This window comes from Gallinula chloropus, assembly GCF_964237585.1.
Source record: "Gallinula chloropus genome assembly, chromosome: 2".
NCBI classification, from domain to species: domain Eukaryota; kingdom Metazoa; phylum Chordata; class Aves; order Gruiformes; family Rallidae; genus Gallinula; species Gallinula chloropus.
This window is the reverse complement of record NC_140086.1, coordinates 57,146,877-57,172,730: the sequence shown is the minus strand read 5'-3', so window position 1 is coordinate 57,172,730 and position 25,854 is coordinate 57,146,877. Positions and strand designations below refer to the sequence as shown.

Here is a 25,854-nt window from a genome sequence, read left to right as displayed (position 1 = left end):
AGTTCTGTGTAAATTAATGCATTTATCATTTCTCTATCCATGGATTTCATTCCGTAGACCCTAATGCAAAGAGAAGGGCAGATTTTTTCTTGATTTTTTTTTTTTTTAAAGAGTGTTTCTAAAAGAAATAAAAACCCATTGAGCTGTTTAAGTAGCATCTAGTAATGACTGCAGTATAATCTCAGAGGTGGAACTTGTATTCATCTCTGGTAGTTTTGTGGAGCTCAAAATTTTTCTTAATCATGGCATGCCTTTTACAATATTGAAGAGCACCAAACGCCTCTGCCCTGGGCATAGCAAAGCTTGCTTCTGAAATGCTCATCTAGCCAGCAGGAAACAAATTACATGATTGCATTAATCCCTGGGCCCTATGCAAGAGCAGAGACACATAAATTCTCGTCTTGAAGGAGTAGTTGGGCAGGACTTAGAAGCATTACAGACTAGTTGACATGAATTAGAAGATGATGACTCAACTAAGGTGATGAAGCTTGTCTCAATTTTTTGCATTTATGCAAGAAAGGAAGCTTGCATTGGGCCACCATGATGGCCTGCAGAACTGGGCACTAGGAGCAAGGCTGCATGAGGGGAACAGAACTATGCTTGAACTCATGGCAGTTGGATTTAACATCTGTGTGTTTTCAATTATGACTCATAATTGTTTCTGTAATGGTAGTGAGAGTTGGGAGGAGTAAGACACCTGGAAAGGAATAGATGATAAATAACATTCCAGGATAGCAGTAGCTAATTTTCAAAGCAGCTGTGGTAATAGCTGTGTGGTTTGGTCACTGTGGTGAACACAGCTAATAATGGCGCATGCACACAGGGACCTGGCATTGCAGAAATGCAGGATGACTTGGTCTTATACAATCTTAAGATCTTGATCCTTTGCTTTGCAAAGTTTACTGCTCTTTAACAGTGTTTAAATGAAAAATGGGCCACAACGCTAATATTCTGTGATAAAGACCTTCGAACTAACAGTTACACTCTTAAGATCTAGCTACTTAAACATATTGTAAGACATAATTTGATGAAAATGTGCCATTTCTCAATAGCAGAGAGGAAAATGGCTTGCTAATCTAGATAGCAGCCAAGCCAGTCTAAAATCTGAGGCGGGTATGTCTGCAAGAGGAAATGCAAAGATTATTCTGTCTTATGGAAAAGATGTCAATGGCAAGTGCAGGGAAAAATCCTTTGGGTTGGTTTGCCCCATTTTGGTGGTAATATGTGGGGGACACACACTGAAACTGATTTGTGTCCATTACATACATTTCTAGGTAAAGTGTTAGCTGGGAAGGGCTAATCATCTTTGTCCCTTACAGCTGAGTTTCACATTATCTCCAGTTTCGTGAATATTTTTCTTAGTGTCCAGTTTTGTTGGCTAAAGAGCTATGGTGTGTATAACTTTTTCTGGGTAAAAGCCCTCAAGAGTTACTGCCTAGCCGAAAAAATAGTAGTGTAGCAGCTTGGTATTAGTCTAGATTGGGGAGAGGAATACTTTGGCTGTGTAGTAGTATTGAAACAGGAAGTTAATCTGAAATAGGTTTGGTTTGACAGCTAGTCATTTCCTGACAGATGAAACCATTTCTCAGAAAACATTGTTAAGAGGAAAATAACTTGTGATGTTATTATTCTTTATTGATAACTTTTATTACTTTCCTTCTAAATCTTACCCTTAGCTGACACCAGAGGAGAGCCTAGTGTCTCAGACTGACTGTAAACACCTTTAGAGGTCTGCTCACTGTGTTCCCAGATTTAGAGGCAAGAAGGAAATCCCCTTGGCAAAATTGGCAGGATATTTTTTTTTTCTGTCTTTTGCTTTTGGGGGATAGATGGGGGGAGGGGGTTGCACAGTTTTATCTTCAGCCTTCCTTTGTGTGTAGCCTAATTTCTGTACATCAATACATTTTTGCCTGGTAGGCTGTGTTGCTGTTCGAGGGTCTGGTGAGGCAGTGAGTGATTTCTCTTGTTTCCTTCGTGTGGCTGTCAGCAGAGTCTGTGTCTGACCTTTCAGAGAGTGTGTGCTGTGGGGAGAGGAGTGTGAGCAGTGCTGTGCTTTACAGGGAACAGAGCTGGTGCTGATGTGGATGGGTTTGCACATACTGCTGATTAATTATCATTGCAAAAATGTTCCCTTTCTGTTCTGTGTTTCTAGTGTATGTGCTGAGAACAGGGGGATGATCTGTCCAAATTCAGTAAATTCACTGTGCTTTTTGCTATCTGGATCAGAAGCTGACACTGAGGATTTCTATGACGTTAATCTAATGATTGTCTGAAACATCTTGTTACCAGAAACATGGTAGAAATAGCTCTTTCCAGAAGCAGTTTGTTTATTTCTTTGGGGTTGGGGAAGAGGGGAAATTTTATAGCACATACCAATAATCTAAACTTGAGGCTTTTCTCACAGTCCTGTCTAAGAGCATAAGGAAAGTGCACACTAGTTAGGCGTGCACTTCAGTGTGAATACACTTCAGTTGTGAGCTAGTCTGTGATCAATACGATGGCATTCATTGCATACAGCCAGTGACAGCATAGGGAAAAGCTGCTTTGCTTTTCCTTTGCCTTAGGCTACCTCTGCAACTTGAGACTGTAAGTCTAGTGACAGTATTGTAATTTGAATAATTTAGCAGCTCAGAGAGACTAGATTTAGATCAGTGAAATGGACGGGATTTGCTGGTAGGTGGGAAAAGGTCAGACAGGGTCACTGGGGTGCCCTATGGCTACAGGGTTGTATTTATGAATTTTTAAATCCACTAAGTAGCATTTCACCCTCCTTTGTTGTTAACCTATATTTGGGCAGCCAGAGACATCTCTTGGATAAAAGATAATTTCTAAGTTAAACGGTGGTTTCACTTCCAGAAACACAGTTGTTTTCAAATAAAAGTCAGTCATTAGCCAAGTGCAAGAACTGTGTGATGTAAAAGGCCAAACGTTTCGTATCTCAGTTTTAACTGGGTATGTCATTTTCTTTTTAGCAGGGAGTGGGCAAATTGATGTGTAATCAAATTTGACCTTGAGACATAGGGGGTGTTGTCAGTGATATCGGTGGGACAGGGTTTCACTTGAAGTGGGTAATAAGAGTTTGCTTATCTCATAGTTTGGTCCTGGCAGTTAGTTTTCTTCATGTAGTTTCTCATGCCAGAATGAGAAGTATTTTTCAGGTTTCCACTTCCTTTTTGGGCCACATAGTTTGTTGAAATAGGGGAATTGGCACTTCAGAAAATGAATACTATATTTTAGTTCTTGTGGGCATGGCAACGCATAAGATAAATCTTTCAGATAGAAGATAGGTTTATCATTCATATAAATCTGAAGAACTTTGTAGCTGGAAATAATTTACATACGGGAAATATGTTACAGTTAACTCACTGTCAAGAGTTGGCTTGTTTCATTTAATTCAGAAAAGCAAGCCAGGGCTGGAATGAGGTTTCTAGGTCGCTGTGTCCTTTAGGAATCCTTTCCCTTGAAAGAAGGGAAATCGATATGTTTCAGTGGCTTGCTTTGTCCTGCAGAGCGTGCGCCAGTGTGTTTGTAGGGCTGCCCTTGTCTCACTTGGGGTGGAGGGGGGAGGCTGTCAGTGTGCAGAACTAGTTGTTAAACCTTTTTTTTTCTTAAAAAAAAAAAACCAAAACCAGACAAAACCTTTTGTCATGTTTACCAAGACAAATTTTCATAGAAGAAAAAAAAAAAACCAAACAAACAAGCCTGGAAGGGTGTAGAAAGATGACAGTAGGAAGCCTCATTAGGGCCCAGGCAGTTATCTCCTACTGGCAGCACTGGAGCAGCTGCTGCTGGGTGATTAAACTGTTAACAGTGCCTGCTTACGTCATCTTTCCGAGAACACTAGTACCGGTATGTGTGATTTACTATAACAAGATCTTAAGTTTTTCCTGTTGGCAAATGGCATGTAATATTTACAAAGGTCTTGGTTTCTCTCCAGTAGAAACATTTCAGATAAAGTGATACATGAAAGGGGAAAAGTAACACTTTCCTATCCAGGCAGAATAATGCAAGGAGACCTATTTTAGTTCTAAATGCATGTGTGTCTTAATTTTAACGTCTCCTGTCTTCATGGAGATGTATGATAAGTGTTTTAAGTCAAGTTTTCCATATGATTTTGTTCCCAATCATATGGAAAACAGACTAACCCAGGAATTTTCTCGTACTCTTGCATTAAAAGGAGTATTTCTGTTCTTTGCGTGTTTGTATGTGACTGCGTATAAAAACAGCTAAAGAAGGTAGGGTGACAACCCCAAATCTCAGTCCTTTAAGAAAAAAAAGTAACTTAATCTTGATTTCTGTCCTTGAATTCAGCACGATCCTCTCTGACAGTTGTGAGATCAAGACCTAGTAAAAGTACTTTTCTCAGGCTTCCAATCATATGGAAAGTATTTATAAAATCATATGAGCCGTCGTAGAATAAGAATCTCATTCAGTAACTGTTTTTTTTATTCCCATCAGCTTTTTGCTTATCTAGGGTTATAATCCTGAATTTCTTAAATGAGCCTTGGGCTGTTTAGGCTGACTGTGATTAGGGGCTTAATCGGAATTCAGGTATCTTGGCTGTACTGAATATGATACTTGATGTCGAAACTCCTGGATTTTGTGCATTTCCCAAGATGTTTGTCCAAAGGAAGTTAGCCTTTTGGTGTGAGGATGAGAGAGGGAAAAGTAGGCTGACATTTTAACAGCAGCTGTGCCATCGGTCCATACCCCAAAGTGAGTTTTGTGGCTTAGACCAGGCGAGCTTAGGTTAAAAACTAGTGTTACACTGTAATTCACTCTTGGCTCTGTCAGTTTCTTTATGGAATCTCTTCCATCTCTTCCTGAAATGCGTTGAAGTCTCTTAAATTCATTTTTAGTTTGCTATTTTTTTATTTACTCTTCTCATAAACAGTCTGTCTAGGCAGTTGAGCTTCAGGGGGTTTGCAGTCAGCTGCATGTCATCTCCTGGCATGCAGTTTGGTACAAAATTTAAACTAAAAGTGCTGTTTATTCAATACAGCCTTAATAAATGGCAGAAGGATTACTTAATATGAACAAGTCAGATTACCTAAATGTCTACCAGAGGGTGATAAATCAGATACTAAAAGGTTCTAGGAACAGCCACAGTGATTTTTTTATTATGCAGTTCTTTAGTATGGCAGTCTGATAATCTTTCTCATGTTAAATGTTAGAATTTTAAACAGTCCTTCACTTGCCTCTGCCATAAACAGGGGAATCTTCTGTCATGCTTGTGTAATTGTGAGGGACTGAAATTGTGTAATTAGATTAGGCTTTGTTTATTTAGATCTGTAAATTGGTTATGGGTTTGTGTATTTTTATCTGAAAAGAATTAAACAGTAAATTACAGGGGAAAATACTTTGTTTGAAGCTTGGCTTGAGCTGCTGCAAGTAGATTTTTATGTTTGGGGTGTTTAGCTGTGTAAGATGAACTTTATGATTCTACCTCAGCCTGTGAAAATTCAGTTCACCAATGATGTTGGAATTCTGAACTTAAAGGAAACCGTGCAATGGAGGGATCTGGTGTGGTAGGGCAGAGTGCTGCCTGTTGTGTTAAGGGTTAGAGGCTGAAGTGAGCTTAACTGCTGAGGGGTGGCTGTGGGCATCATTTTGGCATGTGAGGAAGGGTTGTTTTGTTTGTGTGTTCTTCTTAAAGAAAACTGGGTATTCTCATTTTCAGAGCAGCTTCTATTAATAGGTGCTTGAAATTACTTGGAGGTACTGAGGGGAGAATGAGACAGGCTGTTATCAAAGTTACATAAGAAATTAGTTTCACTTCTTTGTAGTTTGCTGTTCAGTTAGTACTGCTGAATTTATTTCTAATTGCTTGTCAGACCTAAATGTGCCTGTTTGAGAGTATTTGTCAGGATGGATGTATCATTAATTCTTAATTTTCTTTGAATTTTAGATGATCATAGTCGTGTAAAACTGCAGAATACTGAGAATGACTATATCAATGCCAGCCTAGTGGTCATAGAAGAAGCCCAGAGATACTATATTTTAACACAGGTAAGTAGTACCAATTACTAGATTATTACTGGGATTGAGATTCTGGGGGAGTGGGATTTGTACAGTCATAATTTGTATCTGATAGTCCCTTGTCTCTGTGACTATATATATATATAGTACTAACTGCCTGCTTTTTGCAGTTGTGAGCACATTATTTTATAGTTAAAGAAAAAGCTAAAGGGAGTATTTTAAGTGTCAGCAGCTTAGCATATCATATATAAAGCTGTTTCAATATTTCTTGCTCCTCAGTTCTTCTGGAGATAGGTTACAACAGTACTTTTACCCACCCCATATTTCATCTTGTACTTTCTGAGTGTGCTGGCAGTGGCTTTTCTTCTAATAGCACAATAGTGTTCATGCCCAAATGGACACATACCTTTCCTGAGGTCTTAACAAACAAACAAAAAAGTAAACCAACAAAACCATACCCCACCCCCTCCCAAAAAAAACCCCCAACAACCCACAGACAAGCTTCTAAGTACTGGAGTGATCTGTGCAGTGTGGCGACCTTCTTGCCTGTCATTTCTGTCATTCCTTTAATAATTTGTTTAAACTTTTCAGGGGCAGACCTTTTCCTGTTCCACACAGTGAACTATTAACTCTATTCAAACACTGCTTTGTCTACACATTCTCCCACTCATTTTTTGTTGTCCTTTGTTTTTTTTCCTTTACTACACAGGGTCCACTACCTAATACATGTTGTCATTTTTGGCTAATGGTCTGGCAGCAACAAACCAAAGCAGTTGTCATGCTGAACAGAATTGTTGAAAAAGAATCGGTAAGTGAGGTTAGGCCTAAGGTACTAATATCATTACAGTTGAATAATGTTTGGTTAGTGTGTTAAAAGAACTAACAGGCTTAGTTCTTTTAACCTATATGTAATACAGCGTGGAAGTGTTAAAACCAAGACACAGAGTTCAGTTTGGTGAAGACAGCATCTAATAAATATAGATCCAGAAAGGTGAAAGGTACATTCTGAGAAAGGAGGATGTGCAGATAGAAACGAGATGGAGTAGAAGCACAGTGAGATGTTCTAGAACAAAATGGAAAGTTTGAAATACAGGTTCTTTAAGTTTTCTTCTAAATCTAACAGTATACTGCATTTGTTATAGTGATCTTAACTGTAACAGTGAAGGCAAGCTGCTGCCTAGCAACTGTCAAACTGGTCTAGTTATGTTTGATTCTTTACAGCTGTTGGTGTGTGTGCAGAATACACCAATCTTCAGTTATCATGTACTTATCCTGCTAATATGCCCTAAACCACTGTGGATTTCAGTTCTAAATGTGTGTTGTTTGAGGCTCATGGTTTTTCTTCAGAGTAGGCTTGTTAGTGAAAAAGATGTGACTACTCCATGAAAAAGATGGCTTATTTTCTCAAGCAGAAGTTTTCCTAGAGGAAGCCTGAGTGCAGGGCGAGAGGAATAAAAGAGTAAGGACAGTTTTGCATTGTTTAGTTAGTTCATTCTTTTGTTTGACTAGGGTCTTCCCGTATTCAACCAGCCTCGAATGCATTACATCAGTTATGTAAATCTGCAGGTGTGCACATCAGAAATGGAAGGGGGAAATGTTGCAATAGCTGAGTTAAGTTCTCTGTAGAGAACTAGAGGGGGGGGAAGGGAGGGAGGTGTAAGGTACATCTCAAAACACGCTAGCCCTGCGATGAAAGAAATGGCTATTACACATTCCAGATAAAGCTAGGATGTAAAATAGCCTTTGCAACAGTTGTAGTAACTTTATGGGCTTTGAGAATACCTCAAACTGTGAGCAGGTACTTGAGCCTACTATGTTGAATAACAGGGTCTCAGAATCTGCTTGTGCAAAGCTCAAGGTACTAGTATACTTAACCAGATTTCTGCTTTTTTCTCTCTCTTTTTTTTTTTTTTTTCTTTTTTAAATCCATTAGGTGAAATGTGCACAATACTGGCCAACAAAAGAAGAGGAAGTGATGACATTCAGTGAGACAGGTTTCCGTGTGAGGCTAGTATCTGAAGACTTCAAATCCTATTACACAGTACATCTACTGCAGTTAGAAAATATCAACGTAAGCTTTTCTCAGTCTGTATGGCTCCTACTCCTGGGCTTAAGTATGTCATGGAAACTACCGAGCACATTGGCATCATGGGCTCGAGCTTTTACGCTGGAAATTACCAGAAGCCAAGTGCATTGCAATGTGGGAGATGTCTGTGTGTGGCATAGAAGCAATTGAGTTAGACCTGAGTGAATCTGTATGTTAAAATAGATAAGTTTCAGCATTTTTATACCTACATTTTCCATTTGACGGTACCTTAACGTGCTGAATTATAATGGATGGTAGTGGTGATTCTCAGAGGAGCTGTAAGAAATATCCTAAAGGGAGGAACCTAGGAGTTGAAATTTCTTTTGAATATCAGAGATCAGACACAGTAATTACTGCTTGGTTTGGTTTGTGATGTTGGTTTTGTGTATTTTTTTTAATGGAACTTTAGTTTTCTCTATAATTCAGTCTAGCTATGTAAGTTTTTTGGGGGGAGGGGTCATTACCACCTGTAGATAGGTAACTTTATCTCCTCTTGCTTACCTCCCCTTTTGCTCCACAGGACCAACCATCCTTTTCTCTTAAAAATTAAGCACTTTGACAATTTAATCAAGTTAAGCTCAAAAAAAAATATGTTCCTGGCCTGAGCTTGGGTTGGAATTTGCTGCTTCTGTTTCAGAGCTGAAGACAGGATTGAAGAGCTTGTCTGTTTGTTCCAGCTATGTCTTGTAAGATCCTCTCTCTCCCTATAAACCTTGCCTTATATTAATTGAAAGTGCTATTATGGCAAGTTTCATTCAAGGTTGTCTTGTCAGTCGATTTGGGAAAGGAAAGCTTGAAGGTGTTTCTTTGCATGTTGTTTTGCACAACTAAACATTGATATGTTTGGTCAAATTTGAATTTATGGTAACTATTGATGGGGCTTTGGGATAGCGTTTGTTGGTTGGAAACTCCCCTACGAGACCAGCATGATAGAGCGTGGCATGCTGTTCCTTGGGCTGAGAAATTCTCTCCTGCTGACCTGAAGGATTTCTGTTTAGCTGTTTGTGTATTGACAGCAGGGGCAAAGAAAGTAAAGGGGTGATGCTTGCAGGCTACTGCTTGAGAAAGAGTAGCTGTCCTTTGTGGAAAGCCGAAGCAAGCTTTCCCAACTCCCCAAAAGGCTTCTTTGTGGAATTATCTGGCTGACGTTGGCTTCTAATCTTAAACTTCCTATTTTCAGAGGATGCCATTTGTTGGGATGTAACATTAGCTGGAAAATGCAGAGATCTGTTGAGGAACAGGACAGTACATGCTGTCGTAGGCTTTTGAGTTGGAGCTGTTGAGCACTTCACATTTCTGGGTTTGCTTTGGGCTGGTAATGCAGGCCCATCAGCACTGTACAGAGTTTCTTGTATGTCATGTAAATAAGTTCCCCAATCTTACTATATTGAATTTTTATTTTAATGCCCTAGAACTCCTATAAGGCTCCATGAATATTAACGCCGAATCAAATATTTTCTGTGAACCAGCTACAAGAAGTAGAACATACTTGGTTACTCAAACAGAAAAAAAAACCACCATAGTTTCTAGAATAACACTGCAAATGTTAAGTGTGGCCTTCTGTAAGAATGTGGTAATTATACCATAAAACTTGTGGGAACTGAGTATTCACAGTAACTTGAACTGTGAGCTTAACTATGTTTATACAGATTATTCTGGAGGGGACTTTGGTGGTGGCAGAGGAGTTAGAAATTTAGCCACTTGACGCCTGGAATATAAGATGACTCAGAAACAAAATAAAGTCTGAATTCCAAGAATACTTACACTTTAGTATTTCCTTGAAAACAGAGAACTAGAATTATATTTATGATACAACCATTCTGAACTCAAGTTACGTTACTGCAACAAATCTCTCCAAAGCATAAGCAAAATTCATATGTGGGCAGAATAAAGTGCCTGTTTAATGTTCTTACCAATGAAACAGCCACCTCTGGCTGTGTGCTTGGGTTTGTGGTTGGTGTTTTTGTTAAGGAGCAGTTAGAGGTACAGGTGGGGCTTGGGGGGGTACAGTGTTTGCTTTTTAGGATTAGATCAAGGCACTTGGCAGTTTGATTTGTTTATATCTGTTCTAGGCAAACATTTATTTTTGCTGTTGCAGCTAGTGTAGTCCAGTAAAGCTTTGGAGAGGAGATGGTGTTTATTGGTATCTATCCAGAAGTTCTGAAAATCTGTCTACCATGCTTCATCTTGCTGGTGATTATTGTGGAATTTCCTTTTTGCCTGACCCAGTCTACACTTCAGAATATAGAAAATTCAGGCTGCTTTTCTCTGTGTCCCATCCATCGTTCCCTGTGTCCTCTATCGTTCTGTCAGTGTTAATTGTCAGCTCTTCCGAAGGTTTACCCTTGCTTTCTGCTGTAACTGCTCTGGTTCAGAACTCTCCTGGAGGGAAGATGGACTGTGAAGGCTTCCACAAGCCCTTGTTTCCCTTGGGAAATAAGAGTGGGAGAAAAACACTTGTGTTCACGTTAAAGATTCGGAACCGTTTGTGTGAGGCTGTTGCATGTGTGAGTTAAAGCAAGAGCTCCCAGCCTGCTGGAGAAGGAGTAGCTGGGTGTGTGGGAGAGCCTTTTGTTAAATCTGTAAAAGGATCTTACTGGATGGCCTGGCAAAGGCTTGTGACAGTACTGCGGGAGAACTGTTAGGTATCAACAGCTGACTTCTGGAAGATTCCACCTTGTGTTAAATACATATTTTCATATGATTCTGCATTGCTGCTTTTAGCTTTCCTTGTCACAAGGATAAATACTGGTCTTCAGGAAAGAAAACTTGTGTTTCCAGTCATTTCTGATGTGGTGGCCCAGGTAGCCTGGAGAAAGATAGAATTGACACACAATGAATGCTTATAAGCAAAAGCCTGCTAGGTTGGTACTGGGGAGGTGAGATCAGGGAAGCTATGCAAGGGCAAATGAGCATGAGTGCTAGAGGGAAAGCAGGGATTGAGTGGGTGGGGGAATGGAGCAGTAGAAAGGAATTGAAATTGCTGGAAGAACCTTGATGAACTAATCTGGGTTCCTAGAAATAAGACTAAGGCAGCCAAAGGAGAGGTTTGTGAAGAAAATATTTGCTGGATGAGAAAGGGCTGAAAAATGAACTAGATTTGGTGTGACACTCTGTGGTATGATACTTTAGAGTAAGGTCCATTAGTAAACTCCAAGTGGAATCTTGAGCCCTCTGAAAATAGAAAATATTTTTTAAAAACCTATTAGCAAAATGGTTTCTCAGCTTCACACTGTGCATCTGTGTGGCCAGTGCTGTCAGATTAAGGTGCTGCAAGCCTGCTTAGTGGCCCTCTCTGTCTGATCCCATTGATGAACCGGGAAGTTCCAGTGTAGTTTGAGAGGGTAAGATTTGCTTTGCTCCTAGTTTCCAGTGTCCAAAATTTCAAATGTACTAAGAGGTAGTTTGTGGAGGCAAGCAATCTAATGGCAGGCAGCGTTCTGGGGTCCTGATGACTACAGATGTGTGTGTGGATGTAATTCCTGTAGCCTTTTGAAGGGATTTCTAAAACATGACATACCCTGGTTTTTAAACTTGTGGGATGTTGTCATGGTTTAACCCCAGAAACTAGGCACCACGCAGCCATTCACTCTCAAATGGGAGAGAGAATCAGAAGAGTAAAAGCAAGAAAACTAGTGGGTGGTGATACAGACAGTTTAACAGGGAAAGCAAAAGCTGTGCACACACAAGCAAAGCAAACCAAGGAATTCATTCCCTGCTTCCCACAGGCAGGCAGGTGTTCATCCCCAGGAAAGCAGGGATCCATCACGGGTAATGGTGACGTGGGAAGACAAATGCCATCACTCCCAAATGTCAACCTTGCTCTAGCCCATGTTATGCTGAGTGTGACATCATATGTTATGGGGTATCCCTTGGGTCAGTTGGGCTTAACTGTCCCAGCTGTGTCCCCTCCCAACTCCTTGGGCACCCACCCCCCAGCCTGCTCGCTGGTGGGGTAGGGTGAGAAGCAGCAAAGCCCTTGGCTCTGTGTAAGCCCTGCTCAGCAGTAACTAAAACATCCCCATGTTACCAACACCATTTCCAGCAGAATATTCCAAAGCGCAGCCCTGTAGTAGCCTACTACAAGGAAAATTAACTCTACCCTAGCCAAACCCAGCACAGGCATCCTCATGTCAACCCAGCACAGACTTACTCGTATCACTTCGAAAGCTGTAATAGAGTAAGATTGAGGTTTTAAGAAAGATGTTGGGGTGTAACAGGAGAGGACACCCCACACTCAATTGACTGTCAATCGTTTCGCTGGTTCAGTGGTCATAGCTGTTGCCATGTTGACTTGCAGGGTGTGCACTAGTTATTAAAAAGCCCAGAATCTTTGTGATTATCTTTTTAGTGTAGCCAGCAACCTGTGGAGAACTCTGCAGTGTGGTGGTTACTTTGGGAGATGACAAGTTTTAGCTGTGTTGGTTATTGGCTGAAAGCTTATCCCAGTTAAGTCGTGAAACTTTTGCTAGAATGGTTCAACTAAATTTTCTTAAAAAGCTTTATGTTTAAAAGTTGGCCTGGGATTATTCAGGGATGTAATTTTTTTTTCTTCTTTTTTTGGTAGCTGATCGTGGGGAATAAATCTTGGGAAACTACGTTGTGGTTGTCATAGAATAAGCTGTTTGTTGGTTATCATGTGGAAATGTGGTCCCTGTGTATAACATAAGTTTCAGATTACTGCCTCAGTCTTGAAGTCCAGCTTTTTTCTTGTTTTTTAAAAAAAAAAACAACCTAGTTTCCTGCTAGTGCTTTAAATAAAATAGTTTTCAAACTGAATTTCTGCCCACCAACAGTTCCAAACCTTCAGCAAGCCAAACCTTTTCTCATCACAGTCCTGCATCACTTCACGTAAGTGATGGCTGTGGTGCGTGGCTCAGCGACGGGGGAGCTCTCTGAGAGGGTGGTGCAGATACTCTCACACAAAGATGGCATTTCAGCTGTGCAGCTTGAGTGCCAAGCACCACTTGAAAGAGTCATTCTGTCTAAGAGAGAAAATGTGGGAGGTTTGAGGTACTCAAATGGGATTTGGTTGTGTGATTAGAATTGCAAGGTCAAAGAGGACCAGCAAGTTCTGGTGCTCTGAAGTAGGACTCATGAAAAAGAGGAAGACACTAGGTATCTCTCTAAAATGAGCTGAAGGAGTGGAAGACTAGGATGGATAAAGCCCTTGTATGGTGTGGGAAGGAATTAAGAAGTAATTCTGAGGGTTAGAGCTGGGTGAGAGGTACAGCAGCACTGCTGAATCTCTCATTTAGGACACTGTGTATGAGCAGAGGGACATTTCACTCTGTGCTTGAAGCACTACAGTTTGGGTTTTGGTTTTTCTTAGGAGGATGCTAGTGTTTGCTACAGCATGGGATATGGGGGGGGATGGGTTGGATGGACCCAAACCAAAACCCCACGCAGATCACCTTTGCTTTATATAGATAAGGGCATTTTTGACTTGCTGAAGTATCAGGGAGGGAGGCTTTCATCTGGAATGCGATCTAAGAAACTTAAGGGGGAGAGGATCAGTTACCACTTCAAAGGATCATCTAGATTCACAAGAAGCAACCTTAGCCTTTGCTTAACCTGGCATCTGCATTTACCAGTTTTCCTCCACTTTTAATTATATTTGTGTATTGCAGAGTTCTTTTTCCTCTAAACAGTGGAAGTGGCTTCAGAGCGTTGCCTTCCTAAAATTCGATAATTTCCAGATTTCTTAAGAAAAATGTACATCCTTCATGATTTTTAAACAAATGAGTAATTTGGGTTCCTTAGTAAGTTAACTCACCAGTTGGAAAACTGGGTACAGAAGACCAGTGAAAAGATCTCAGTTGAAAACACAAACTGGGTTTTTTTTTAATCCTTTCCTTTAGACAAATTAGAAATCACAGTGAATTTTTACAATTCGGGCCTTGGAAGATGGGCCTTTTTCTGCCGTGAAATCTCTCTGTATATTAATTTTTCCAGTGTGATGGAACAGATTCAGTTGTCTTTGAGCTGTTAGACAAAAGGCAAAATATTCCTGAAAGATAACTGTGCGTTTGAGAGTGACTTGACTGCTGGTTAATCCCCACTGCTTTCTGTGAAAGCATCGGCAGCCTGGCAGTGTGAAGGCAAAAGAAGTATTTTTGTTACTGTGGTAACTGTGAATTGGATTATTTTTAGTTTCACAAAGGTGTTTCATATAAGAACTTGAAATGGACTGAGCAGGAGATGAATAGTAGGATTGATTTGGATTTCATAGCTGTGTTTCACTGTTGCTGAAAAAGAACAGCTTTCTGGAATACATTGGTGTTTTAAATCTTCTTGTGTTCCAGCTCGGTGGAGATTTATGTGGAAATTAAACTAGGGGGAGGATTAAAAATAACCAAACCTATCTAAAACTCCTGAGCTAAATCAAGGCTCAAGCCGTCTCAGAAATCACTGTAGTAAGATAAGAAGGGAGGAAAGGAGTAACCTTTAACAGCAGCTCTGAAGTGAGTTCCGTAAAGATACGATCTCAGTTTGTCACCGGAGCTTTTCAGTTGCATACACACTCTCTGGCTGTCATTTCAGTACTTGCAGTTAATTTGTCATGAAGGAGAGGAGCTGAAACACCCTCATGGTTTTGGAATCCTTCTTTCTTACGTAGAAAGAATGAGTATTTCCAGCAGAAGTCTTGCTAGACATCCTGCTGTGTGGATTCTTACCGGCCTCTTCCATAAGGCTGCCCGCTCCTCTCAGTAGTGTCATTAGTGTAAAGTTGATGCTGATACCTCTTGGTATCAAAGCGTGCTCTGAACAAGTGTGCAAAGTGCTCACAAGGCCAAGGAGTGGGGATTTTTTGGTTGTATTAATGCTGGCAGTCTGATAACTGCGGTCAGCTGCTAAGCTGCACTAATGGTAGGAATAAATATTTGGGAGCAAGTAGCAAAGCAAACCAAATACAGTATGGAAACTCGGAGAAAAAGGAAAAAATGTGTAGGAACTGGGGCGGGGTGGGGGGGAGACTACTGACTTGGATAAACTGCCTCAGGTCGCACCGTTGGTTGTCATCCAACGTAAAGCAAGTTGCTGGATTGTTTATCTGAGTGAGAGGTTTAAAATAGAAAATAGCTATCGATTTAGCTTGGGGAAATGTGTGCTAACTAAACAAAAGTAGAATACTTTCTAGTTGCATTGTTTGTTTGTTTTCACTTCTAGAGTGGCGAGTCCAGGATGATCTTTCATTTTCATTATACAACATGGCCCGACTTTGGAGTTCCTCAGTCTCCAGCTTCTTTCCTGAACTTCCTGTTTAAAGTCAGAGAGTCTGGCTCACTAAGTCCTGAACACGGACCTGCAGTAGTTCACTGCAGTGCAGGGATAGGACGTTCTGGCACGTTTTCATTAGTAGACACTTGTCTTGTTCTGGTAAGTGTGTGGTCATTTTCTGTCACCCCTTTTCTTCTCCTGACACCCTGTCTCTCTTCCCAGTATGGGCTTCATGATCAGAAGGCTTTAAAAGCATTTAAATTTAACTCAGTGACATACCAGTGAAAACTTTAGTTAAGACATGATACTTTTTTTTTCTCCTGACATACTCCAATGGTTTAAAAGCACAGTTCTTGAAATATATTTACAAATCCATCTTGAAGTGCACTACAGATTTTCAGAGCTCCCTGGGCAGTAAATAGCAAGCTTTCTTTTCTTTTCCTTTTACGTAAGATGTGCTTAGGAAAGACCCAAGATACTTTTTTTTTTTTTTAAATACAAGCTTAAAATTAGGCTTGTGGAGTATATATTGAGACAACTGAATGTCTAAGTCTCTTTCTCTAAACATGGAAGATCTCCTGGGTCTGCCAGGCCTCTTTCAGTGAGGTTGCACACAGTTGGTATCTGAACTAGGCCCAGAACTGGGCCGCCCCCGAGCCTCCTGCTGTGTGTGATGGAGGAGGGTACAGGCCTGCTCTGGCTGTGCGGCCCTCTGGGGTTGCTGCTTGACAGCCAGTTGCAGTACCACCTGAGTAAAGTAGGGTTTATTTCAGCTTCCTCAGTGAACTGCATCATCAGTGATTGCTCGTGGCTTGAGTGAACTTTTAAGTGTTAAATAATATTTTAAATCTCCTTAAATTTTTGTTAGGTTTTGAAGTCCAGAGATAGACTTTTTTCTCTTTGGCTGTACTTTGTAATAATGAGAAGCACAGGACAGGCTTAGGTGACATAGGGTTTTGTTTACAACCTTTCTTGTCTCATTTAGTTTGGTTGGGTCCTCTCAATTTGATTTTTTTCTTCAGTTTTTCATTCCCCCCCCCTTGCATTTAAAACCCATAGATGTGTATATTTGCAAGAACACTTCAGTATTGGAGGAATTACAGTGAATGCTGCAGGAAGTGCAGATATGTGGTTAAAAGCACCTCATGAATTCAGTGAGGGGACAAGGGTGTGCATTGCTCGCATCAGGGATTCTGCTTTAAGTCAGAAAATTTCTGCCACATTCGATCATTCCAAATTGCTGTTCCCTTCAGGAGCAGTAGGTAATACCGCTTCATGGTTCTGATTCTTACAGTCCTGTTTTGAAGTATAAAGAGGTGCCTGAACAAAATCAACCGTATCTAAATACCTTTAAATTAAGATTTTTAAATGAGGGTACCGATTTGGTTAATAGGTGATTATTGATTTGGTCATAATAAATTTTCAGCAGATGGTTAACTCTTTTTCTACAAGGACAATTTAGAAAACATTTGATAGATTAATTCATATATAAGTAATATAACCAATGTAAAGAAACAGGATTGGATTTTATGACTCATTTTTCCTTGTATTTTTTTAAAATACTGTCTCTTACCAACAGCAATGATGTTTCTGATACAACTTTCTTTACAGATGGAAAAAAAAGACCCATTTTCTGTAGATATTAAGAATGTATTACTGGATATGAGAAAGTACCGAATGGGACTTATTCAGACTCCTGATCAACTCAAGTTTTCATATATGGCTGTAATAGAAGGAGCAAAGTTTATAATGGGAGATTCAACCATACAGGTAAATGTTTAGCTCTGTATTTAAATACTAACAGTAGACTGCTCTTTAAAATGGCTGGGGCTGGGTGGGAGGGGGGCCTGGGACGGGAGGCTGCATCCATAAGATCAGGCTCTTTTATCACACCGATTTTTCTCAGTCATGAATGAAGCAGATAAACTGAAACACACTTCCTTTTCTGTGGTTCTGGTAGTTGTCAGATTCTTCTCTTTGACAAACGTTGCTTGACTTCCTATGTAAATAAAGACATTTGCACGGCTGCTGATCGCCGCCTGGGTAGCGTGCCGCCAGCCTGACACGGGCGCCGCCTGAGTCATCCCAACGCTAACGGTGATTTGGCCTCTTTATTTTCCTGAGGCTGTTTCTGGGTGGCATGAGGGCTTTCTCTGGAATAATTCTTCTGCTGTGTTGTGTTTTTTAAAATGCTGTGCTCCCAGCAGCTCTGGTTCCCACGCTTCTCCATCTAGATCTCAGGATTCCTTGTTTCTGGATACAAGGGAGCACTGCTGACTCACACACTTGAACCTGACAAGAAGGATTATTTTTTCATGCTAAGAGAAGGCCTAAGAAGGCACACTTCTCATTTGCTGTTCTTTCCTTGTTAGGACTGTTGGGATGTTCTGTCCTAAAGCAGCGCTTTCTGCAGTGTGGGCAGTCATCCCATTGCTCTTTCTCTTTAGGCCTCGGGGTCATGTCTGGAAAACCCATTGGCCGTACTTCACAGGAGTGTTTCTCCTTCCAAGGTCAGCTAGATCATTTGGGGTTTTTGCCTCCCCTGTCAGGAACAGCTAGGCTGTCCAGAGAGAGAGGGGGGTGCTTCTCTCTGCTAGTGATGGGGAGGGCATGGAGTCATTGAATGCTTCTCTAACATAACGTTATCCAAACGTCCATCTCTGACGTCTCCGTGGATTTCAGGAGTCGGGAAGCTGTGCAGACACACACAACGTGTACTTGAACCTTTGCTTGCTTACAGCTAGTGGCTGCAACTGCAACACTGGTATCTGGGGTGCGAGGAGTCTCCTCCCCTCCTTCAGCACCTCTGGGATTTCCCGCTGTGGCAGAAGGGGTCACATGCTCACCTGGGGCGCTCCGAAGCCCCGCGGGGGTGTGCGGTTGGCGCGTTGCTGCTGTGGGTGCTGTACCTGAAACAAGTGCTTCCTAGTTAGACTGCAGCGCTGCCCTGCGTAAAACGGGTGAGGTGGAACAAGGCTGAAGTTTGAGCGTCTGTACAACTCCTCTGTAAGGCAGAGGAGTTCACGCTGCTTCCACAGCGTAGCAGGGTGACCGGCTCGCACTCCTTCGGAAAAGTCTGTTGAAATGAGTCGTCTCTGGAAAACAAATTGGTGGCTTTGAAAGGACACAAAAGGTTGAATTCCTTAGATCCATAGATGGGTTTTGCAGACAGAGGAGAGGATGAGAGGTTTGTACTGAAATTTGTGAATCTGAAACCTGAATGACATCCAGCTGATTCTGTCAAAGCAACATCTTAACGTTCTGTCAAAAGATGCCCCACGCAGGCATTTTCAGTTCCAGTTTTAAGGATGATTGTATTTCTCAAATCAAGCTTTATCACTTGTTTCCTACAGACATAACCTCACAAGGTGCAGTGTAGTACTGTACTTCTGAGATTTCATTTTTCTTCCCTGTTCTCTTCTGTACAGTTGCAGGTACTATCATAAAATGGCCGAGGTAACTTAGGGACACAGCCCTCCACGTCTGTCTGCTCCAAGCCCTATGTGGTTATTCCAGTCCTGCCATTCATGTTGCTTGGTTGGACATAGACACTTAAAACCCCCAGCCATTTGAGCTGTTGTTATTATGTGTTCAGAATAGGATTCTTGGTGGGAAATTGCGTATGCTTGGCAAGAGTAGTCAAATTGTCTCTGATTTCCAGTTCTTCCTGATGGAATCTTCAGATGGAATCAGTATTTATCTCAGCCAGCCAGTCTCTTACAGACATAGCCATGTCTTCCAAAAGGCCTTTTGCTGTGACAGTAAGAGTAGCCACCAAGTGCCTTTCCATTTGCTAACAACTGTTTCTTTTTGGGTTTTGTTGTTGTTTAAGACCAAGCAAAGAAAACCTCTTGAGAGTCCAGTTTCTTGAGCGGGAAGACTCCCGTTGTGAATTTCAGACCTACACAGGAAGCTCTTCTGTGATGGAGGAATTGGTTTACAGTTCAACTCATTCTGCCAGCAGTTCATTTATAAGTACATGGGGGTTTTTGCCATCAGCCTCCGAATTTGGTATTTAGTTTAGACCATCAGTCTTGACTTCGTTTCCCAGATGAGAAAATCTAATGCTCCTTTTCTGAAGAGTTAATTTTCAGTTCATCTTGCTTATCACAGACATTTAGAAGTAACTGATTTATCCCTCACCCTCTCCAAGGTGTCCTGTGTCTGTATAGGCCGGCTGATTTGAGTGAGAAAAGAACTGACTGGCTTTAGGGCTATTCTTTTTCTGTAACCTTTCTAGGTTTGGTTTTTTCCCCTGCATGCTCTTCTATTGCAGGAAAGCCCTTCAGCCTAGTCACCATTAGGACAGAGAGCTAGCAAACCAGTTTTACTTCCCATTGGGATCTTCTGCCATTTCATTTCAGAAGACTTCTGAAAACAAGGCGTCTGTTGTATGGTGCGGTAGATCTCTGGGCTAATGGGCCACCAGGTGAAATAGCAGGGCATAACTTTGGCATAAATAAACATAGACTCTTTTTCATCAGGGTGACAGTTTTTTTCCTAGTTCTCCATATTTTCTTTTTAGGCAGCTCTTGCACATGAGGTATTTTGGAGCTGTGATAGGTGACAGCACCGCAACTGTTCTTTCTCGTGGAAGACATCTTGGGCAAAGAGAGCCTGCAGCGTTAAGGTGATGTTTGAAATATGTTCTCCTTGTTTGCAGAAACGCTGGAAGGAGCTCTCTAAGGAGGACCAAGCACCAAGTTCTGAGCAGTCTCCTCCACACCCAACCAGAATAACCACAGAGAAGTACAACGGGAACAGCATAGGCCTGGAGAACAAAGATCAAATAGAGAAAAATACCGACCTGTCCACTAAAGTTCAGGACATCACAGATGGAAACACTGAAAGGTAAGCAAGATGAGGAAACAGTTTGGAAGGCAGAGAATCTCTCTGGGAGGCTGAATTGTTGTATCCTCCTCTTACTGTAAAAAACTTTCCAGATCTTTCTTCAGTTGAGAGAAAGGACGGGTGGTGTTTGACTGCCTTGAATTATTTTTTCAATCCCACTTCAGTTATTCCTCATGATAAACCTTTAGTGTTTACATGTCATGAGAAAGAAAACAAATGCCTCTAATTGAAGCAGCTGAACCTCATGCTGAGAGAGCCTTTGCAAACAGACTGTCTGTGACCTCTCTTGGACCACACGATTTAGGTCCTAAAAGTGCCCAATGGAATTCAATACTGTTTTTTTTTTTAAGGCAGTGCTAACTTCTGTTTGGAAAATATGATACCTCAGAAGCACAAAGCTTCTCACCCACCGCTTTCTTCACACTGAAGTACTGTGGGTGTTTGCATGTAGTACCTGACCCGCACGTAGTACCTGACCCGCACGTAAAAGCGGCCTCCGTGCAAAGAAAAGTCTCAGCTACTGAACGGGGCACTGAGGGGTGAATGAGTAAGCCCAAATAATTAAGCTGGGTTTTTTCCTTGTTGGAGGCTTATGTCAAGCACCACTTAGATCTTTACATACGTCACTTATTGTCTTCATAGGGCGTCACTGACCTGAAACCTTCCTCATCAAGACAGAATAAAAAATGCTGGGGTTAGATTTTCTGTACTGCTGCCCTATGCTACTGTTGAGTCAACTGCTCTTTGTTTCAACACTTGATGGCCTTTTGCTGCTGTTCTGCAGTCTAAGATTGGTTTTTTTCTGTCTCTTCCCTTTAAGTACTGTCCGGAAACGCCTGCGGGAGGATAGAAAAGCCAACACAGCACAGAAGCTGCAGCAGATGAAGCAGAAGTTAAATGAGACTGAAAGAAAAAGAAAAAGGTGGTTATATTGGAAACCTATTCTCACTAAGATTGGGTTTGGTACACTGATTTTAGTTGGCGCTTATTTTTGCTGGAATATGTATTTTTAAGAACATTCCTTGTAAGTAAACAGTAAGCCTGTCTGCTCCAGCAGCTCCCTTTGCTGAAAGTACGTGACTAAGGGTGTGACTTTTAAGCAGTGAACTCCCTACACCTGGAATTGGGTACAGACCCGTGCGTATGATAGAGAAGCGATGTAAACTTGATCACACGTCAACATCTCAGGACTTCCCACTGCAGGTACTTACAAAAACGAACTGCTGCCCCCCAACAGAATTGATGGTTTTTTGGGTTGGTTTTTTCTTTTGGTTTTTTCCTTTTTTTTTTTTTTTATTTTTTTTCCATTTCTATGAGCAGGTACAAACTTGCTGCAACTGTTTACACACTTTTTAAAATGGTGTTCTGCCAGATCTGGAGCGAACCTTGAACCACAGAGGTTTAGCTACTGAAGGGTCTGGGTTTAAATTTACATGCCTGACACAAGCAATAAACAGTGTTGTATCATTTACGTTATTAATGCAAAGAATTTATCCTTAAATGTGTGTAATGTACCAGTGACATGAATATAAACATTTTATATTCTTACGACTTAGGATAAATATATTTTATAATTGCATATTTAATCTTTTTGTAGTTCACTGTACTTTTAAAAGCTCAGTTTGTACAAATTTCTGACCAAAAAGAATTTGATTTTGAAACTAAATGTAATTATAATTTGTGCATGAAAATAATAGTGCAACCATTCCCCATATTTTGACTCTCAGATTTACGATGTGAGCAGCTAGGGGTCTGATGAAGCACTCAGTAATTTTTACTCTGTTCATTTGCATTCCTTATTTATTTTTTTTTGTAGTTTTCATTATTTAAGCAAGACTGGCGATTTGAATTTTTTTAAGGCTTTTGAGAACTCAGCCCCCACTGAAAAGCATCCTGTTAAGTTCCTTAATGTATCCAAACTTCAGCTACTGTTTGAAGGCCGACAAAGTTGTTCAAGTCCTGACATTCCATTAAATGTGAAACAGAACGTTTTGTGTGTCTATAGATTTTGATTGGTAGAAGGAATAAAACTCATCCCTCGGCAGTAGGTGTAGGAAGCGCATCAGAGGAGGCTGATGTGGGTCTTCCGAGGGTGGTCGCTGTTGTCCCCTGCGCAGTGGGTCGGGCTGTCGCGGCGCAAAGCCGCGCGCTGCTGTTCAGGCTCCCCCACACTGGAGGGAAGAGCCGTGACTTACGGTGCCTGACGACTAACATTTTGGGAATACCTGTGCTACAGTCACTTTAAAGTCAGTGAGCGCTCCCTTCCCATGAGCTGGTAGCACTTCCCAAGTACTCACCCAGCAGCCACCTGCCGTCCTCGAAGTTCTCTTTGGCTGCAGAGCCCGTGTGTGGCTGTACGTAGCTTGCTGGCACTCGGGTTGGGACCTGCCAGTCTGTAGTGTCGGGCTGCGCTGTGAAACCTGGAGTTTGTTTACTTGGGCATTGCCTTGTTGGGCGACTGCAGAGGAGTCGTGTTTGCTCTCTGCTTGTGTCTTTTGTTTTTACTAGCTTGGTGACTTGCTGTTGTTTATGGGGGTTGGACCTGTGGGTTTTTTTCCTCTTCCTTCTCCTTTGGTTCTTTTAGTGAAGCACTGTTTGGATTTACTGCTGCAAACTGCTAAAGGAGCTAAATACTGTGCTTCTTATCCAAAGGAATTGACTGGAAAAGTTTCCAGTATGATCAAGCTTAGTAGTAACATACCAGGCATGGGGCCCAAAGAGCCTGACATTTACTACGCAAAGCTGAGTTGAATTTACTCTTTGAAATAGTCGTTTTGCAATAGCTGATACTATTTTGGACTAGACTGTTTATGTAGTAAACAAATGCTGAAGGGTCCAGATAAAGGAAACAAGTGTCGTTTCTTAGAACACACGTGGTTCTGAACTTGGGAAGCTGTGTGCCAGTAAAACAGGACCGTTTGTCCTGTCACCAGCTCTGCGGCGCTCGCAGCGAAGCGACTTCCTGCTTGTTTTGATTGGGTACAGGCAGCAGCTTAGGGATAGTGAGATGTGTTGTGATTTTATAACCATGGTAACGCTTTTCACCAGCCAGAGAATGTTTCTTTCCCCTTTAAACTGACCAGGCAGGCTTCTCCTTGTCAGCTGTGACCGATGGTAGCCGTAAATGTATGTGCCTTATGAAAGGTATCTTGGTTATGGAAAGAGACACGTGGAATGTACTTAAGAGCTTTTGTAACAGAAATATTCCAGATTTTATTCTACACACCTAAAAATAGCTAAGGAAAAAGTGGAGGGGGAGCCTTCACTGAAATCATACTGCCACTTACCGCCTGGCTGTTTGCATGAGGAGGGTTTCCTGGGTCACTGGTATCCTGCAGCCACTAAGCTCCCACTGTGTGTCAAGCTGTCGATTTAATTTCTTCCTGACTGTGTCTTCTAAATCCTGGCTTTTCTGTTTTTGCTGTGATGAGCAGGGTTCCTCTCTTCTGGGTGGGGCAGGGCGGGAGGGGGCCATCTCTCACCCTGTTAGGCTCTTGATGCACTAGAGCAGGATGATGCATGAAAAAATTGGTTTGGTTCTGTGACTCTAAAGTATCTCGAGTCTTAATAACTTAAGGGCCATGAAGCAATGCCAGCCTTGGACAAAGGTCTTCTGCGGATCGAATTGCCCACAACAGGGTGGGCCTTGGGAGGGAAATTAAATCTCTTTAGTATGTGCCAGGAGGCAGTTTGGGTAAAACTCGCCTTTCTGGTCTGTCAGTAATACTTGAAAACCAAAACCTGGGGGCGGCTCATTCTCTTTAGGGCAAACTGAGCCCTTGTGATACCTTGTTGTTCTCTAGGATTTGAACTTGAGGCAGTTTTGCTTGGCTGGTGTGTTAAGTAGGAGCAGATACCAGCCAAAATGAATGGCGGCCCATCCTGTTACTCCTGTGGCAAGAGACGCTCAAAGAGCCAGCAGAAGGCAGGAGGTGCCTCCTGGCCTCTCCTGCCTCCCCCTGCCCCAGTGTCTGGCAAGCAGCTGGCTGGTCCTGGGCTACTTCAACATTGCTGTTGGATTCAGCTCAGAGTGGCTTTTGTGTTGGGCTTTTCCCTGTTCTGGAAACACACGGGTTGGAGTAATAGATGAGCAGTGGACTCCTTTGGATTGATTAAACAACCTTTGATTCTCAGATGAACGCTTGAGTACAAATAACGTGTGTGTTTTATTGAAAGCCCCTGAGAGGCGCAGGGGCCTCCATTGTGAGGGGGTCTCGATTCAGAATTAGTCCTTCAGGTTTCCTGCTTATGTTCGTGGTGCAGGGACAGTCCTCCCAAGAGTGACGGCACAGCTTGCTCTCTCTTGGAATGTGTGATGTAAAATAGCTGAATGTGGTGTGAGAGAGCAGTTTGAAGAGGATGGCTTTGTGGGAGTGAGATGCTGCAAGTGAAACTTGGCTGTTTTGTTACAGTTTGGGTAAAATAATTTCCTGATGCTGGTTTATATCCAGGGGCGTAAGTGTGTGTGCGTGTACATGTGGTTGGACTGCGCAGGCCACTGAAAAGCCTGGCTAGCTTTCTGCTTAATCAATGTTAACCCAACTCTTTAGTTTGCTCTTTGGCCTTGTAGTTAAACCTGAGACACTTGAGGATCGCACAAGAAACTAAGTTATAACGCTGACAAAGGAGGAAGCCTTCTGCATGGCCAGGTGGCTTAAGTCAGAGGACCAAATTTGCAAAGCTGACGTAACACACAGTAGTCTTCCTGGGCTTTATTTGTTTTCCTCCAAAGTACTAGGTCAGTCTTTGGTTTCTGTGTATGAAAAATAAATGTGTTCAAAATTGCAACTCTGTCTGAGTCGTTATTTGAGTTGGAAGGAGAAATACTTGGAGAATTTTTGGCGTGTGTCTTGAACTGATCAAAGAAAGCTGCTGCGTGAATCAGTGTAGTGCTTGCAGAGCTTAGAACCCTTTTACTTGTAGCACCTTGTCAGTGCCAAGGTCTTTTCCTGCCTTCCCTAAGAACAAAATGCTGCCTGCTGGGATGCCCTCCTCGCTTCCTTTGCCTAGGGGCGCGTCGTGCCAGGACTGGGCTGTGGAGCTGTGAGGGGTGAGGGTAGAGTTCTGAGGTGCAGCCTTCTCCAGTCCCGCTAAGTCCCGCAGTGCTTGTGGGTTATGTGCCCGAGTACGCGGTGCGCTGGGCTGAGACCCTGGCAAGTAGGTGCCCTGTATTCTGCAGCATGGAAATAAAGCATCAGCTTCCCCAGAGCGCTTGCTGCAGGCAGGGGGTGCTTGAGAAGCCCTTGGGTGTTTGGGGCGAGTTGCAAACCCGCTGATTTTACTACTTCTTTTTGGTTTTTTCTTTTCCGTACTGTATACTGAATCGGTGACTTTCTTTTGGTTGTATGTCGCAGGCCGAGACTGACTGACACCTAAGCCTTCAGGACTTGTGAATGTTCTGCAGCTATAAACTGCAAATTATTGACATGCAAAGCGAGACATGAGCCCCTCTTCGGGAACAAAAAGTGGGGTCTGTTAAGTACCAAGAAGACCTCAGTTATCTGTTTACAGCATAAACCGCAGCGAGGGGATGAAGACCACCAGCAGCGTGCTACTTTGCGAACCAGAACCATTTGCTGTCTTGTGTTTTTTATAATGCCTGTATTAATGTAGAAAGATGTAAAAGAAATAAATTAGGAAATATTTTGTTTTGTACTGCCATTCTTATTGTATTTTTATACTTTTTGGCAGCATTAAATATTTTTTTAAATCGACAA

The 25,854-nt window shown here is 41.9% G+C and overlaps 1 protein-coding gene across 3 annotated transcripts in view; it reads left to right on the top strand.

Annotated features, from left to right (window-relative positions):
• PTPN2 (protein tyrosine phosphatase non-receptor type 2) overlaps positions 1–25,854 on the top strand; it is a 31,237-nt gene extending 5,383 nt beyond the window's left edge. The window contains exons 3-10 of one of the 3 annotated variants that reach the window (XR_014617154.1): positions 5,909–6,009; positions 6,689–6,787; positions 7,913–8,050; positions 15,236–15,445; positions 16,898–17,056; positions 19,950–20,137; positions 20,958–21,340; positions 25,492–25,854. Coding sequence is in view for 2 of the 3 variants with exons in the window: in XM_084260821.1 (XP_084116947.1) it covers positions 5,909–6,009; positions 6,689–6,787; positions 7,913–8,050; positions 15,236–15,445; positions 16,898–17,056; positions 19,950–20,137; positions 20,958–21,059; positions 25,492–25,513 (1,019 nt within the window). In the remaining variant the exon portion in view is untranslated. The remainder of the gene's footprint in view (positions 1–5,908; positions 6,010–6,688; positions 6,788–7,912; positions 8,051–15,235; positions 15,446–16,897; positions 17,057–19,949; positions 20,138–20,957; positions 21,341–25,491) is intronic. The other 2 variants (XM_084260821.1, XM_084260822.1) reach the window with 2 other exon arrangements.